This window comes from Cololabis saira, chromosome 10 (genome assembly GCF_033807715.1).
Source record: "Cololabis saira isolate AMF1-May2022 chromosome 10, fColSai1.1, whole genome shotgun sequence".
NCBI lineage: Eukaryota > Metazoa > Chordata > Actinopteri > Beloniformes > Belonidae > Cololabis > Cololabis saira.
Genome location: NC_084596.1, coordinates 21849886 through 21867745, shown reverse-complemented (window position 1 = coordinate 21867745; position 17860 = coordinate 21849886). Strand labels below are relative to the sequence as shown.

The window sequence follows — 17860 nt, the reverse complement described above, 5'->3', positions numbered from 1 at the left end:
TCCAGCAATGTTGACTCACAGCAAGAAGGGTTTGAATCCTGGCAGGGACCTTTTGTGTTCTCTTACTGTTTTCTGCATTAATACAGGGTGTAAATTACATCTGCCAGGGCACTGATACAGGGTTTATACAGCAATCCTTATGTTAAATTTAATACCAATTTAATACCTTTTTCACTACCTTCAGATTTAAAAAAAAAACTGTCACAACATTAAGTGTTAATCACGGACCTTTTAACATTAATACAGATTTTGAACTATAGAACACTATACAGAACAGATTTATAGACTCATTGATGTTGACCAGATGTTTCACATTTATTTCACTTTGTGAATGACAATAAAATAGACTGATTAAAATGTAAAAGGTAAAAAATAATACCAATTTTAAAAAAATAATACCTCTGACAGTGAATTTAACACTTTTAATGGCCTTAAATTTGGCAATTTTCGTTTATCACTTTTTAATACTTTTTAAAACCCTGCGGAAACCCTGTGATATGATCCAATACAATAACAGAACTTGGCTTGTTGCTGATACCAGTTTGGATGGCCTTTCTTGTATTTGGTCCAAAGCTAACGGCCTCCATGTCTTATAAAAAAGATAAAATCATTCACTACACATTTGAACTGTGCGATGGTCCATGAAAGATGTCTTTTTTTTTGCAGAGTACATATTAAGTGGCAGTTATAACTGTATAAGTCCGACCTTGACGAAGTTTTCCCATAGTAATTCCTCACCCATGTGCTTGTATCAGCGATAGAAAAATAACATATTGGTGTGGTGCAATCTAAGGGATCAGTCCATGCCTTCCTTCCCCTTGTGAGCGTGCATGTTTGTTTGACTCTATGTGACCCCGTTATGGCCTGGTAACACGACCAGGACGTAACCCACTTCTATCCCGATGACAGCTCCAGCCCTCCTGTGACCCTGAACAGGATGAAGTAGCTCTTGAAAACTGACACATGGATATATTTTTTACTTCAGTAATAGACCCTAACTAGCCTGTCCCAACTTTTAAACAGGTTTATTAGCTGTAAAGCAAAAAGGAATATTTACTGGTAAATTCAAGCTAAAATACTGTATCTTGATTTCATACTTTTTGGAATAAGATAAAAGTCAAACTGCTTTTTGGTTTAGAAACTTAAAAGCTGAGCTGACTTTTTAAAATCTGAGGTTGTGTACAATTATAGCTACTTTCTGCTCCTTACATTTGAAGTCTTTTTTTTTCTTCCACTTATAATGAAAAACTGTTTATTGATCGACTCTTGTGCAACCTGTGGGAAAGCTCTCCCTTATAGCAGCATAGTAGCATCCTCTCTTTCTTTGAGTGATGAAAGGCAAACCTGTACTTTATGAATGTTTTATAGCTTTTCCTGTAAATCTTTTAAAATATAGTGGAATAAAGGTCTTTATAGACATTTATCTGATGTCAAACGCTCGAGCGTTTGCTGAAATGTTTAGCTCTGGATTTTAAGGGGCGGGGAAATTATAAAATAAAATAAAATAATCCCATTCTGAAAAACGTTGTCAAGGCATTAAAACTGTTAGAATTAGCTCTCTTTATTTACAAAGCAGACTACACAAACAATACAGTTACAGGCGGCTTTGAGGAAAGCCAGCCTCACGGCAGTTCTCGTCACACTATCACAGCAAAAGCTCCTGAGATCAAAGTAAAATTTAATGACAAACACTCAAAATCTACACTCACAAAAATAAAATCACATGGACCGACCACATCTGGTATACATGACAAGACTTCCTCTCAGAAGATTAAGATATCTTTAGAATCTAAACCAAAAAATCTGTCCCAGACGAAGAAGTGCGGTTTGGATGCACAGCGTACCTCAGGAAAGATCCAATCACACAACTTCATCATCTAGAAGGATTCACATTCCTAGTTGCACTCTGAGGAGAAAAATAAGTAATACTACAGTAACCAATTTGTAATACCATTCGGGCATCAACTGAACTAGTACTCTGTTAAGTCATTTTAAAGTGTCTGAATAGTTCAAGGACACCGATATATTCATAATGACGTCAAATGCTAAAAATTTCCACTTTGATTAGACAATTTCATATCATGAAGTAAATACGTTCTCTGAGATTTCGGTATATGCGACATGGAGAATGAGTTTCAGTCACTTCAGCATTCCTTGTGTATTTATGAGTCGGACTGGCAGGAGAGGAAAGTCGCTTAACAGGAAAGTATATTTGTTTATTATAAATAAGGACTCGTTTGGCGTACAGGACTCGACAGTACAGGACTCTCAGATAGAAATACATTGTACAGAACATTAAACCCATTGAGTTCAGTCATGCAGGATATTGATTCAAGTTCTATACATTGCAGTTCTGTCAAAAGAGGTCCCAAACAGTAATAACCGGAACAATAAGACCCCCAGCCTTGGAGCTGAGACGCAGCAACAAAAGAGGAAATTGACAGCTTTCCATTTGTTGAGGAGGCAGAGGTTTGTAGCGGCACAGTATAAGTCCTTGATCTTTGATAGCCCATAATAGTGCTAAAGTCCTGACTGCTGTCATTTGCTACAAAAAGTCCAGATGTGCCTTTTTAACTGGGTAATATGTGTGTGTGTGGGGGGAAGGGGGTTCATGATAACATCAGAGAAGGCGATGGTGGTGGAAATCTTGGAGCTCATGTCCGCCGCGACTCCAGCCTGTAGGAGAGCTGCGTCAGCGCCCTCTGGTTGTCAACCACGCAGAGCTTCCTAACGTAGCCCCGTACCTCCGCCTGATTCTTGTTTGGCTGACAGATGTCGGGATCTAAGCGAACACAGAGAGGAGACGGATAAAGAAGAAAGTGAACTGAGAACTGGACAGACTGCTGACAGCGTGTCTGCTGGGTCAGAAGACGTTACATAAGATGAAACGCGTTGGTATGGAGACTTACTGAAAGGCTGGCTTCGACAGTGTCTCACTTGCCGAATGGTGTTTGCTATAATACGCTGATGAAACAAAGATAATTTTGCCTTAGATATTATATCTGACTGGAGTAAGAAATAAGCAGAATAAACCAGAGCCCATAAATCAGTCTTCACAGTAACTCACCATTTTCTCAAAATTGACCATGTTGTCAATAAGTGTCTTGTTGCCCTCGTGTGTAAATGTCATATCTGTAAAGAAAGGAAGTAAAATAGTAGCATACTGTAGTTATGAGTAGAAGTTTGATGAAGAGCTGCAATGCTTGACATTTAATATATTTAGTACAATAAAGAGACCAAAACTGCAGCGCCCCAAGGAGCCATCACTTTCTTTAATTCTTGTTTGCTTTTTACTCAGTGTGTGCATGGGTTTTCCCATTTCTTTACATCGCCCAGACCCCTCTGACACAAATTAATTTTAACTACAAAGAAACATACCTTTGAGAAGGAGAGGCATGAAGGGAATGATTGGTGGTTCCAGTTTGGTAACAGTAATTCGATAGGACCGGTGGTTTCTTGATGGGTCCTGTGCAAATATGTTAATGCTTTAATTAGTTAATGCTAATTTCAAATCTATTTGGAGGTCAGTTCAAATAATAATGACAAAATAACTTAAAACCAGTGGTAAAGCAGTGAATGCTGTCCTGGGACTTTAGGTCATATATTTGTCAGTACATCTGTTGTGAACCCAATTGTGTTTGTTGTACCAAGATTTCAAAAATAAGCAATCAAAAATAACCATCTATTTGTAGGTTTTATTTCTCCTTCTCAGACCTCACAGCAGGAGTCTCGGGATGTTTCCCAAAAACTACTACTATTTGTTTGAAAACCTCTCTTTTAGTGCAGAAAATCACTGTCACAAGACTAGACATGCAACTGTTGGACATTTTGCACTACCTAAGGTTAGATCTAATGCCATCAAACGTACAGTCCTGTATAGAGGAATGAAAGAATGGAATTCTTTACCCAATCATGTAAAACTCTAACAATAATCAATTCAGAATACTACTTAAAAAACATCTATCCAAGTAATGGTTTTGGTATGGAATAGTTGTATATGTAATATGATTGTTTTTTTGCTATTATTGCATAGTAGTGTTATTATATAATACATATATATGAGTATGTGTGTATGTATGTGTATGTATATATGTGTGTATACATATGTATTTTTTTAATTTTTTAAGTTCTTTTCTCTGATTTGTTTTCTTTTGTATTGCATTATTTTTGTTAACACCCCAGGAAGAATAGCTTCAGTTTCTGCTGCAGCTAATGGGGATCTCAATAAATAAACAAATAAACAAATACTGCACTTACTTGAGTGATCATTTCAACACAAAAGCTATTCCTTAAAACAATATAAAGCTATAAAACTCACCATCATGTTCTCAAACTCAGCATAGAACTTCTTAAACTTGGTTGGGAGTTTCTAAAAGACAAAACCAGATGGGATTATAGGGACAATAAAGAGTCATATAGAACCCCTTCAGATTTAGTTAAGCATAGATTTATTCGTGGATTAGCTGGGTTTCCAGTGAGGTTTACCTCCCACGTTTGGCTCAGTCTGCTCACAGCAGGGTTGCTCATCCCCATAATGATGGCAAAAAATGAATTAAGATTCTTGAACTCTCGACAGCTACATCCACAAAAATAAAGCAGAATTAGTACAACTATTAAATCCCCTTGCGATGTGATAAATGAAGTGTGTTCGACTCATCAGCAGGTCCTACTCACTGTGCAGCTATCTTGATGAACTTCTTGAGGAGCTGCACTCTTTTGCTGAGCTGGGTGCAGAGGCAGACTTCAGTGACCACCCACAGCTGAACCTGGTTAAACCGCCTCAGGAACAAGTCCAGATTAGCCGTGGTTCTTCTAAAGCTCTGGTGGCCGAATGTGTGATAAAGCAGCTCATGCTGTGTGAGCAAAGGACACAAGAGGGTCACTGAGTTTAGACTCAATCCACGGCAATGTCGCTGTGCATGAGTCAAGCATTACGACTGATTTCCGATAAAAGGTACATTTGCCTCAATTCTCTAGCCCAGTTTGTTTTTTCATTGTTTCTTTTAATAATTGCTCGGGGGATCTTGCCCTGGGTCGTGTATACTGAATTTACAGTTTTTGTTTCATACCTCATGTACACAGCTGAAGAGCTCCCAGTCAAACATTGTCATTTGATAAGCCAAGTCCTTGGAGCTCATCAGCTCAAAGGTTGACATGGACCCTGCAGACGGGCCCTCTTGGTCTGGAAGAGGAGTCTGATGTATACAAGGACAAAAAAAAAAAATGAATTCACTATGAGACCTAAAGTAAGAGAAAATGCCAAGAAATATTATATATATTTGTTGAGAATGCTAAAATAAAAATTCTGTATATACCGTATTTTCTGGACTATAAGCCGCTACTTTTTTCATAGGTTTTCAACCGTGCAGTTTATACAAAGATGCAGATATTCTGTGGATTTTTCTTCCACCACTCGGGGCGCTCTAACCGGAATTAGAATCAAAACTAAGACAAAATAAATGCAAAGAAGAATACACTACTTCTTCTTTAGCAGATAGAAGTAGAAGCAGATTTCAAACAGATAAATAGATAATAAATACTGGTTATTTTCTCTTGGTTCTGTCCCGTTTTAATCAGCAAAGTCGCTGCCGTGTTAAAAGACACTGTTAGGAAAGATCTATTTAGGTACAAACATGTACATCATTTACAGTTCAAAATCCTTCTGTACATGCAGTAAATATCTAATCTAACAACATAAATATCCGCGGCTAAATATCTTTTTTTTAAATAGAGCAGGTGCGGCTTATATATCTTTTTTTTATTATTTTTTTAAAAATAGAGCAGATGCGGCTTATATACAGGTGCGGCTTATAGTCCAGAAAATACGGTATATGTGAATTCTTTGTGCACATTTCCTCATAATAAAATGACAATATCAGTATCAGTACCAGTCTGAGTGTAACCCAGTCTACAAACAGCATCATCTAGTTGCAGAGAGATCATATTAGTTCCTTACCAGACTGTTGAGCTGCTCTCGGGGGCAGGCAAATAATCTCCCGTTAATGCTCAAAGTAGAAAATACTGATACGTCATTGGGCTTCAGGATTTTTTTCTCTGTAACAGAAAACCAGAATATTTCCAAACACAGGCTATAATGGATTACATGACAATCTAAATCAATATTAATATAGTATAAATAGTCAACAGCATTCATTTAAATCTGTAAACTGCCATCTAGCAGCATTGCATTGAGAAGTCTGTCTTCTTACCGCCAGTAGACATGAGGTGCACCAGCAGGAGTTCGTCAGTCATAGCCAGTTTTTCCATCACTGCACTAATCACCTCTCTCCCAGTCGCTGCTACAGCAATCCTAATTGTGGTGTAGGTGTGATCGCTGCAGTACACCTTCAAGAGGACTACACACGTGCAAAATCACAATGATGCATTATGTGACAGACTCTGATCTGTACCGGCTAAAATGTCAAGAAAAACTCTCAACAAACAAAGGGACTCGAGGCTTTTCGGTTGGGACAATAATGCATGAGCTCACTGTCCAGGGAAAGCCACAGGTTCTACCACAAAAAACAAACGCACAACTTACTGTCGTCCTGATTCCTAATAGGCTGTTTCTTCTGCAGCCTCTCTTCTCCATTGCTGAACTGTCGTATCAGGGTCTTCTGTTAAATCATGACAATATCCAGATCACTACGATGCAGCTAATGTTTGGATAGTACATACACTGCAAGCAGTATGAGGAGTGTATCTTTTAAATAGGTGTCTATACCTTTTTTGACAATTTGGCCTCTTCAGAACTACAGAAAAGTAAAAAGTGACACAATGAATGTGGCTGATACATAAAAGATCACAATGGAAACATCGGAAGCTGGCATTGAGACATACTGTAATTTCACCACTTTCTCCAGGTCAGGAATCAAGTCTTTGAGACCCCTCAGCATCCGAGAATCATTTGTTACACTTCCAAATAACTCCTGCAGAGACAGATGGGAAGATCTGCTCAAACCATGCAGAGCAACTATGTAATTTGAGCAATTAAACAGTAAGCTTGCTCATGTTCACCTCCAGGAAAGAGATTGCAGCAGGTTCCTCCTGGAGCAGGTACGTGTGTCTGTTTGCCCAGCGCAGCGCCAGAATGAGAGCCCTCCTCTTACAGGTGAGGGCGTACTCCAACCTCTCCTGTTCAGACCCCGGTGGAGATGCTGCATGGTAGGTGAACTCAAGGTTAAAGAGAGATGCAAACTGAATAGATATTAGATGTCTGATGCTATGAAAAAAGACACTGTGGTGTTTCAGTTGTCAATTTCTATCTAGTCCTTTAAAGCAACAAAACCATATCATGACTCTTAAAAGTCAATAAACATTGCAGCTTCATCCAAATTAAAATTCAGTCTCCGTAACTAGGTTTATCAGTTATTACACAGCACTTGATCAAAGCGGCAGCTTAAATAACTTTTTTTTCCCATAAGATAAAGGACTGATATAGATCTACAAAAGTTTAAGCTAGTTTACTGCAGTGGTGAATACTGTTCCTGCTTTTCTAATGCTTTACACATGTGCAGATTTCAGTCTCTGTTGGGATAAAATCGGGAGGAAATGCCTTCTCAGAGGAGAGCAGGAGAGAGTAAAGGCAAAAAGGATATTGGGCCATGAGTAGAGGGCACAGCTGGGTGTTGGACATGAAGACACAGTGCATGAGAACAAAATCGTCCACTGCCGGGTCTAAAAATAAAACAAACAGTCAAGGAAGGAGAGATTTGTATTTTTAACACGGAAAGAATCCAAAGCATATTCTTATTTATAATAAGGTGGTAATAATGCACCTAAAAACTGTTTGCCAACCACTGTAAAACAACACAACAACAGTTACACTTAGTCTACACTAATAACCATGAAAAGACATGTAATTACCAAACTTTCCACTATAATACTTGATAAAATTGCATGACTGTATTGCTTTACACATGGTTATTGACTTGGCTGTTTATATGTGGATTGCTACTGTCTGGTTCTGGTTCTGGTTCTGATTCTCCGTGTGTTCTTGGCTTTTCTGTCCAGCAGAGGTCACCTGTGTGTGCTCTCCAACTTAAGTGTGTCACACAGGTCCCCAGTTCATTATTGAGTTCAGCTAAACTTTGAACAATACTGTACTCATCTCAGGGAAGCTATGCTGTTGCACTGTATATTTAACTAAATATGAGGTAACACACTGTTGGACAGCAGGCAAAAAAATCCTCTGCTCAGTTGTAATTATTCAATACCGTTTCATATTTCAATAGATTTGGCGTGAAAAATTAGGTTTGTCAGGGTTTCTTTGTTAGTTTTCAAAGAATTGCCTCCTCTGACTCATGTCAGTGTGTTTGCATTGCATTGTTTTAAACTAAAATACAATAATGACTTGAAGTATAAGATAAAGAGAGCAGCATAAATGAATCTCTCTAGCTACCTGATTCGTTGTGATGTATGTCCAGTCTCATGGTTTCCAGGAAGTGATCGAGGATCTTCTCTGGTGTTCCTGATATCACAGTGTATCTGCAAAAGATTTGCATTTGAAAGTTCAGACACTATATTTTTTTTAAATCTCATACTTGTTATGATGACAATAAAAGATATTCTATAATACTATAATACTCAGTAAAGTTATACGCTGAATTCTAAATTAAATACAGAACCACTGGAAACAGCTAGGATTAGGTCAATGAAACGTCAATTATTTTAATCTTTTTCTATGCAAACCACCTTAGTCGGTAACTTCAGCAGACATTCATACAAAGAACAACATTATTGAAAAAAAAAAACTAATTGAAAAATGTCTTTTTAAATTTTCCAATTATGCTTGACGTTTGAAATTGTTAATTTCTAAGTATTTCATTAATTAATCAAACCAGTAAAGTTCTCATAGATTATTTTATGTATATTTTATGTATAAACACAATCACACTTACTTGATGCTTCCCAGTTGGGATGGTCGGGGACTCTTTTCTAAAACAAGCACAGTTTGCTCATGCTCTTTCAAACGGACTGTATTTGCTTCCACGTCCTAAAAATAAGACAATAAAACCAGGATAAAGAGCATGCAATACAGATCATTAGTCACAAGAGGGAGACAAACATCAGCCAGGCATAAGATCTGCTTCGACTGAACCAGCCCTTTAAGTCTGCAGTCTCCTCCACAGGGTGACTCCTCACTTAAATGTCCCAAAGTATTTGACAAGCATTAAACCAAGCCTTTATGCTGACGGATCCTTTTTGAATGTAGCAGTATAATTTTCTTTCAGGGATCTTATTAAACATCAGGGCAATTGACTGTATCAGGGGGAGCACTACTGTAGTGTCCTTGAGTGTAGAAAACCGTGAACAAATCCTTTGTGAAGGGAAATAATTCTCCCTCACAATCCATTTGCGGCAGCAAAACTCAAAGTGATAGTTGGTTATTTTCATACGAATATGAATGCACATGAATACAAAAGAGTTTGGACAGCGTTAAAAGAGCCTGTGAGGACAACAGCATCTGCTTTTGTGCCTTCTGTCCTGTTTATGAACGACCAACTTTGGAAACAAAGTGTTATTAATGTGTAATTAATGTGTATGTGTGTGTGTGTGTTTTCTTAATGTTTGTTAAGAACACACAAGGTGAAATTCAGTTTTTGTGGACTATTTTTTTCAAACAGTAGTTTTACTAATACGTACTATTCAGCAGTGGGGTCAGATTGTTGTTATCTTCCCAAACTTCTCCTGCCATCCGTCTTTGGTCTCAAGACATTTTTACTAGAAGGTCAAGGACGAGTGCTTAGGAAAAAGTAATTTTCATGATTGAACCCATTCTCCAGCACAATGCATCAGACATCCTTAGTGGATGGATGAGACCGTATTTTTGCTGTAGTTTGATTCAAACATGTGAGCTTCATGTATAGCTGTTGACTAAGCAGTGATTACTAACAGTGTGGAACAAAAGAAGAGTTGGAGCAAGTGTATCTACAGTTCTGTCACAATGAGAGACAACTGTCCACCCACCCTGAGTATCCTATTGAAGTCCTCCTTATCCACACGAAGGAAGTGGCAGTTGTCCTCTCTTAGAACGATGGAGGCAGCACGAGGTGAATCCGTAACCAGCGCCAACTTCCCAAAGTCATCGCCCTCGTGAAGTGTGCATACCACACCCTGAGATGTACATTCAGAAACACATCAGTGTGCGTCCAGACAAAGACACACTGAGACGCAAATGAGCTCAGACGTGAACACAGTTTGAAAGTCAACTGAAGCCCCAGAAGGAAAATGAGATTCCAGTACTCTCAGGACAGAGATGAATCATCTGTGTTTATGTGCAGCGTGTATTTGTGAATGCACGTGTGTGATCAGTGTGTTGTACGGTGTGAATTTGTGTATGCATAAAAAAAGCAACTTTAGTCATAATGATGAGTCATACTGAGCCGAGCAGAGTTTGTCAAACTCCTCTGCTGGTGTTTCCCAGCCTCAGAGGGCTCTAGTGCTGGTCTGCTCCATGCAGACATGATGAGTTACACATTTCATTCCATTACATGCAGACGGAACATCCTCAATTGAAGCAGAAAATCACAGAAATGCTCATGTAGTAAAGACAAAAAGGAAAAGCACCACACCATGAATGTGGATAAATGCATTCAGGCACGCCTACAGACCTTGCCGTAGATAACCACGTTGACAGAGCCCTTTAAGATGATGTACCATGAAGTGCCCTCCTCGCCTTGGTTAAACACTGGATGGAAAAATGTAAAAAATCCCAGATAAACATAACACATACACATGATATTCACTTTTATACTTAGTGCTGCTCACACTTCAAAAGAATATTGTCTCCAATGCCCTTCACAATTCAACATCCGTTAAAAAATAAGAGGTAATGAAAATTACAAAAGGTAAAAAGCTTTTTCTAAAAAAAAAACAAAAACCTTTTACCATGGTACCAATACTGCACTTTCACCCTATTTCAGGGTCGTGTAGGTGCATTATGGAAAATTTTGATGAAACTAATGCACATCATGTACACAAACACACAAAAGAATAAAAATACTCACACACAGTGCCAGCTTTTGCATGCGATTCAAAGATCACAACACTTGCCAATTCCCGCTTCACCTGCAAACAAAACACAGTTTAAAAACTCATGTAATTGTGGATTCAGCTGCACTATTATAAAATATATGCATGCAATATCAGAGAATAAAATTATGCATACTTGAGTGTTTTTAAGACGTTAAAAAAAAACTCACAGTGTTGGAGAGGTGAGCTAAGGCCTTGATGTGGAGCAGCTCATCATAAATGATCTCCAGGTCATCACCGGTCCTCTGGCCAGGCCTACAAACACACAGAAATTAGGTGGGATGAACATGTCATCCAGCTCTTATCAGGATTTCTATGAGAATAGGCTCATTTCAGGTGGACGCATATCATCTTGTTTGTGACCTGGAGGTTTTCATCAAAATTCTTCATAAAGAATGAGAGAAAGAACGCAAGCAGAACGAGCTAAACAAAACCAGGCAAGAAGAATGCCAGACTCTACATGGCTAAAACATGAAAGACCCTCCAGGCTGTTGTCAGGAAAAGGTGCAAAAGCTGGTGTCTGGTGTGAGGAGCGTCAGCGTCCATGGCATGGCCGACTCCCACACATACCACTGATGCAAAGGTATATATTAGAATTTTGAACAGATACATCAAAGTGACACCTTGTTGGGGGGGAATCAGTGATTATTTTAACCAGGACAATGGCAGGCAACAATTTGGAAGATTTACAAACACTGGACTCAATACACAGTGTGTGTGTGTGTGTGTGTGTGTGTGTGTGTGTGTGTGTGTGTGTGTGTGTGTGTGTGTGTGTGTGTGTGTGTGTGTGTGTGTGTGTGTGTGTGTGTGTGTGTGTGTGTGTGTGTGTGTGTGTGTGTGTGTGTGTGTGTGTGTGTGTGTGTGTGTGTGTTTGTGTGTGTGTGTGAATGCTGTTCAGCTCTGTATCTTACTGAAAATGCAGAGGAGAATCAGACAATAAAAACTGCAGACCTTTGGGTGACTGAGATCTTGCAATTCACAAGAATGGACAGAGATTCCTCTTCTAAAACTGCAACAATTAATATCTTCTGTTCCCAAATGATTTAGCATTTGCATTTTAGAAAACTTTTCAACTTCAGAGAGGGTTTGTATTATTTCACATGCTAATACTTCGTATGATGAATCCTCGTTAATTACACTCTACATTGAGTCGCCATCTATATCCATCTGCCTAAGAATCTCACCACAAGGGGTCAGTTTCTGCTGAAGTATCGTGGTGCAGAGCTGTGGAATAGTCATCAACACATGGTAAACATCTCTCCATCTTTGTCAATATTTAAAACAAATTTAAAACAAGTTCTGGTTTCATTATATTCAAATGATAAAATTGTTTGCTGACCTTTTTGTTTGTTTCTGATAATTTATTTCTTCGTATGAGTTGTAAATATGCACATGTGTGTATGTGCGTATGAGGAAGGGGGTATTGGGTGGGGAGGGGGGGTGTAAAGTGTTGATTATAATTATTTGTATGTTTAAGAGGGGAGGATCGCTTATAAGCCCGTCGGGCTTCATTATCTTTCCTGCACATTTTATCTTTGTATTTTTTCTGTTCTTTTTTTCGATGCTTGTATGTTTGTAAGTGCAAACAAATAAACATAAACATAAACAGAAATTCTGAATTTAGCTCTACAGAACAAAGTCATGTCTTGTCAAATAAAATTGGGAGATTAAGGTTTTTAATGTTTAATTGAATTATAATTATTTAATACAATGTGGTTAACAGTGTAAATAATGCACCGGGACTGCTACTCACGACTTCCTGAGGATCATCCGCAGCAGGGCATCAGGTCCTATCTGAGCAAGAAAGAGGATGGTCTCTGGCAGTTCCTCCTCACTCTCTCTCTTCTCTTCCTCACTAGGTAATGGTGCATCTTCCTCCTCATCATCAAGAAAACGGTAAAACAGGTACTTGTCCTGGAAGCCCAGCTCCTGGTCCACTGAAGAACAGACGGGCACACAAGTGTTTACAATTGAACACATATCACAGAGGTGCTTACTCTTATTATCATTTATATAATCTCAAAACATCACATGAGATTGCCTCTTTGAAAATAATAACTTTGAAGTCAAGATCCAATCTATATTTTACATTCATACTTCAAATCTTCTAATTAATTCCCAATTTGGTATTAATAAAAACACTGTTTGATGTTCAGATCAAAAACCACATTTCAATTCAGTCAAACATTGCTTGAACTTTGTGATGTTGATAGCACATGAAATGATGATGATTTTTCTGTTAATTAGAAAAAAAACAACAAAGAAATAAAATATTCTTAATCATATTTCAGCAGAATGTTAATAGTCTAAAATTAGCTATTTTATTTATTTTCCTTTTTGTTAAATCCTTCATTTATCTTACAGAATGGTCATACATCTCAACGTTGGTCAGGAAGATCATATTTTCCTGCTGCTGTGTTTCTGTGGCAGTTGGTATAGATTTTGTAATTTCACTAGACAATCTTGTGTAATGCCAAGTGAAATTAATCTCAGATCAGGAAAAATAAACACATTAAAATTAAAACTAGAATATACCACAGAAATTCACACTCATGTCAGGACACTTTGGAGGTACATGCAGTATGTTATACTGAATCATTTGATATGATTACACTTCAGGGAAGACATTATTTAGAGAAAGTATTTGAGCTACCATGATTAAGAACCCCCTCCTCAAGTAGTGCCTGCCACATCCCAACAGCATGGGACCGTGTGAGCACACAGGCACTCTGCAGCACCAACCAGTCCACCAGCTCCGTACCAACACAGCATTGTCTACAAACACACATGGAAACACATTGTTTGAAGATTAAATGGAGACAACTTAAAAAAAGGGCTGTGGTGTTTTTAATAAATGGACAAATGAACATAGCTGGAGCTGGATGCATGCAGATACACATACCTGTAGGTTTTGAGGTGATACTTCCTGTCTCGAATCATGTGGGGGGCTCTCGACAGGATGGAATTGCGGAGAGTCTTCCCAGCTCTCTGCAGTTTCTCTGAGGGGATCTGCAGAACCCAAACACCAGCGAGGGAAACGTCATTGCAATGATAACAGCTCACATTTGTCTGAAAATGTCCAATTCAGTGAGCCGTTCAAATCTGTAGGCCTCTGGTACGTCCCAGGAGTGGCATTCCATGTCCAGAATTAATCTTTATTTTTTATTTTTTTACAAATCAAGATTTCGACATGACTCAACATCTCATTGTCATCAGAACCTCGGGGCCGTTGTGATATTTTCTTTTGAAAAATGAGACTGTATTTCAGATGGTCAACCCAAGGAGACTGACAGCTTACGAAACGGATACTGAAAGATGGCAGAACAATTGGTTGATCCCCCCTGGCTATGCAAGATGACAGCCTAGCAATGGTCACAAAAATGGACGCAGTCTGGACTATCCATCATCACTTAACAGACATAACAGAGATTAGGGAGACTCAGATGTAAGGAGCCACTCGCAAACAAGTAAACCAAATATCCCAGCGGACTTCATTAGCAGGTTTAATTAAATCAATTGTGTGAACTTATTTGTATGTAAATGTACAGATTATATATATATATATATATATATATATATATATATATATATATATATATATATATATATATATATATATATATATATATACACAGCTTTAATTTAAGCTGTTTCACGAAAATATTACATCTACTTTGGAATTACAGACATTTCAATCCTCATACCTCCATTCTCAGGAACTTTAAAGAATTAGCATAACGCAAATATAACCATCACTTGTAATACTTGAAGGAAATGTCTTTACTTCACAGCAGATCCAAGTTTATCTTGGTTTTATCAGTTCAATGACTCCTTGGTTTAATGTTTTCTGGCCATTTTTACTATTTCTGCCTAACCTAGGCTTCCTCACCTGCACTGAGCCATCCTTGGATATCAGATTGGCAGCTCCAGTCAGCCAGCAGCCAAATGCCAACTCAGCACTTGATCTCAACTCCAGACCTTTTCTCTGCTTATTTGTCGTACAGAGGGAACTTGGCAGCGCTGGGCTAATTAATATCCTTTTAGTCAGTTGTCCTTATAATTTTGAGCCTTTGAAAATGAACGTACTTGACTGTAACTCCTAAGTGGTAAACACCATATTTTTTGTGCAACATCTTAAAATAAACCTGAAAATCATCAATTTGATCTTTGATCTTCATTGTTTTATTTAAAATTCATTGTGGTGGTGTTTAAAGGCAAACCATAAAAAGATTATCATTGTCAAAAGTTTTATTTATTAAAGGTTTAATTAGTAAAACATTGGCTTCCAGTTGCAGCAGGCATCCAGTTCAAAGCTCTGCTTCCGGCTCACCAAACAATTACCCAAACAGCTCCTGCCTACCTTCACTCCTTCATCCAGAGCATCACTCCCTCTCCACAGCTCCGCTCAGCCAGTGAAAGATGCCTGGTGCTTCCACCACAACCACTAGCTAGGGAAATCAGTAGCCAGACTCTTCTCCTCCGTTGTTCCCCAGTGGTGGAATGACCTACCAAACTCTGTCCCATCTGCAGGGTCTGTACCTACTTTTAAGAGCAGGCTAAAGACTCAGCTCTTTAAGGAGCATTTCTGCATCTATTAAACCTCTCTGCTCATCAGAATTAGTTAGAAGATTTGTCCAGCTCTTTGCAGGAATCAGCCCTGAGAAAGCTGCATGCACTTATGCCAAGATGATATTATGAAGGTGAATTTAAGACCTAGTTTTGCTGAATAAAGGTTGTAAAGACTGTTGTGTAGGGTGCAAAGGGAACAAAAATTTAAAAAATCCTCTACAACTAGCATGGCAGCACCTGTGTTTAACTTGACACAGGTGAAGTTGCTTTAAAAAAAAAAAGGATCTGCAAAATGACAGTAGTAGTAGTAGTAGTAGTAGTAGTAGTAGTAGTAGTAGTAGTAGTAGTTAAACCTGTGTCCAATCAACATTTTCATGGACATGCAGACCTGTATTGCTGATCTCAAAATACACATGCATGGCCAAGTAATGGAGTGGAGCCCAGACGCTTACTCTTGGCTTAAAACCTACGTTCAAAGACTTGGCTGAAAAAAGTAGATGGGATACCCTTTCATGTGGTATTTTGATCTCAGCCACTGACACTGACTGTGCCTGAAATTGCCATAATTTTTCATTGAAATTTCAGAAGTGTGTCCACTTCCTTTAACACTAGTAACACACAGTAGAGTCCATTGCATCAAAACACAGAAAACAGACAAGCATATTTTTTACACACTCCACTTGCATCTTAAACTAAATTAAAAAAATGTCAGATGTGTATGGACACGAACGGCTGTTACTGTAAACAACAAAGGAAGGTACGTTAATTGAACAGATGGGATCTCTTTTCACAGTGAATGCATTAACTAACATTAGCATAACCACAAAACATCACAGCATTCTGGTTCATTCAAGAAAACATGAAAGTATGCAGGAAAAAAAACAACAGTAAACAGCTGGAATCTATGACCTGAAGGACCAGCAACTCTGAAGTAATTTAAGTATTAATTACTGTTTCAAAGATCAATGACACTTGCCTTTCATCCAACTACAGTATATGCAAAGGTGTCTTATTACAATATCAATCTTGGTCAGCTCACAGGTCCGACACAAATAATGAAGCATAAGTCCAAGAAAGCTGTCTTTCACAGTGTGATGGTTTCAAATGAGTTTCATTTTTATTTTTATTTATTTTTTGTTCCATTACTGGACAGAGAAGCAATGCTGATTTAGGAAATCGAGGGCAAACCTTCAGGGCCTGAGAGTGTTTACCTTGTTGTGGGCTTTGTTTGCAGAGTCTGAATTCATGTTGTCTTTGTCTGTGAGTCCTGCGGAGAAAAAATGTCTTCAGTTTTGTTGATTTGAACAGTCTTAAGAAATGTTAAAACCTTTTATTTAATAAATACCGGTAAATTACTAAAGAAAAAAATGCCCATTATTTTCATGTGCCTCATGGCTATTTGAGTTATTATACATGACTTATGTGTTTTAAATTCCTGTGGACATTTGTGTATCTACTGACTGTCATTGTTGGATCCGCTCTCCATGGCTCCATAAGGTGGGGCCAACAGTCCGGCCAGGCTCTGACGATATTTCTGCGAGGTAACACGCATATTAGCATCATTCTTGAAACAATTGATATCCTACAACCACCTCCACAATTAGATAATTTATAAGACCATCATTTACAAACATCACATCTTCTGTTATAATTGTTCATGCAAAAGGTTTTTAAACCCCAGTAGATCCACACCAGAGCGGATCATTGTCTCATCAGGAAACGCTGTTCTTGAACTGAATGAAGAGGAGTGTTTTTCTTTACACAACTGTTGTGAGTTGCTTTTTTATATTCCCCGACACATCTCTGATTACTCAAACGGCCCGAAGAACACAGATTTGGCCTTTTGAAAAGACTATTAAAGACACGAGGGCTGAAAATCTGTTTCAGTGTGTACTCAGGATTGCCTTGTGTTTACATCTCTGTGCTGTCATCTCAGTCAACACTGGGCTGAGGCAGACACAAGCCCTCTGGTATGGTTCTGATGGAGGAAGCTTTCAATTCAATTCAATTCCATTTTATTTATATAGCGTCTATTACAACAGAAGTTGTCTCTAGGCGCTTTCCAGAGACCCAGAACATGAGTTGCCCACCGCCCCAACGAGTGAAAGATTGAATTTAAGTCTAAATCTGATCCAATTCGTTAGTTTCTTTGGCTATCTATGTTTTACAAATTGGTGTTTTGGAATATAATTATGCTCCATTGGACCTTACTGAATTCAACTGTAATTGGATACAATTACCATTATTATTTAATTGA

At 38.3% G+C, this 17860-nt stretch overlaps 1 protein-coding gene across 3 annotated transcripts in view; it reads right to left on the bottom strand.

Moving 5' to 3' along the window:
- Nucleotides 1-1560: 1560 nt before the first annotated feature.
- Nucleotides 1561-17860, bottom strand: part of LOC133451916 (rap guanine nucleotide exchange factor 4-like) — a 32965-nt gene continuing 16665 nt past the window's right edge. For all 3 annotated transcript variants that reach the window (XM_061731072.1, XM_061731073.1, XM_061731074.1), the window contains 26 exons: nucleotides 17065-17137; nucleotides 16815-16870; nucleotides 13937-14043; nucleotides 13688-13809; nucleotides 12788-12971; nucleotides 11205-11289; nucleotides 11010-11070; nucleotides 10614-10690; nucleotides 9970-10116; nucleotides 8901-8995; nucleotides 8402-8487; nucleotides 7599-7677; nucleotides 7018-7168; nucleotides 6841-6929; nucleotides 6725-6752; nucleotides 6542-6617; nucleotides 6210-6356; nucleotides 5957-6054; nucleotides 5070-5195; nucleotides 4675-4853; nucleotides 4486-4576; nucleotides 4319-4369; nucleotides 3379-3466; nucleotides 3068-3132; nucleotides 2910-2964; nucleotides 1561-2782 (listed from right to left, as the gene is read on the bottom strand). In XM_061731072.1, coding sequence (XP_061587056.1) covers nucleotides 2655-2782; nucleotides 2910-2964; nucleotides 3068-3132; nucleotides 3379-3466; nucleotides 4319-4369; nucleotides 4486-4576; nucleotides 4675-4853; nucleotides 5070-5195; nucleotides 5957-6054; nucleotides 6210-6356; nucleotides 6542-6617; nucleotides 6725-6752; nucleotides 6841-6929; nucleotides 7018-7168; nucleotides 7599-7677; nucleotides 8402-8487; nucleotides 8901-8995; nucleotides 9970-10116; nucleotides 10614-10690; nucleotides 11010-11070; nucleotides 11205-11289; nucleotides 12788-12971; nucleotides 13688-13809; nucleotides 13937-14043; nucleotides 16815-16870; nucleotides 17065-17137 — 2544 coding nt within the window. In that variant the 3' untranslated portion in view covers nucleotides 1561-2654. The remainder of the gene's footprint in view (nucleotides 2783-2909; nucleotides 2965-3067; nucleotides 3133-3378; nucleotides 3467-4318; nucleotides 4370-4485; nucleotides 4577-4674; nucleotides 4854-5069; nucleotides 5196-5956; nucleotides 6055-6209; nucleotides 6357-6541; nucleotides 6618-6724; nucleotides 6753-6840; nucleotides 6930-7017; nucleotides 7169-7598; nucleotides 7678-8401; nucleotides 8488-8900; nucleotides 8996-9969; nucleotides 10117-10613; nucleotides 10691-11009; nucleotides 11071-11204; nucleotides 11290-12787; nucleotides 12972-13687; nucleotides 13810-13936; nucleotides 14044-16814; nucleotides 16871-17064; nucleotides 17138-17860) is intronic.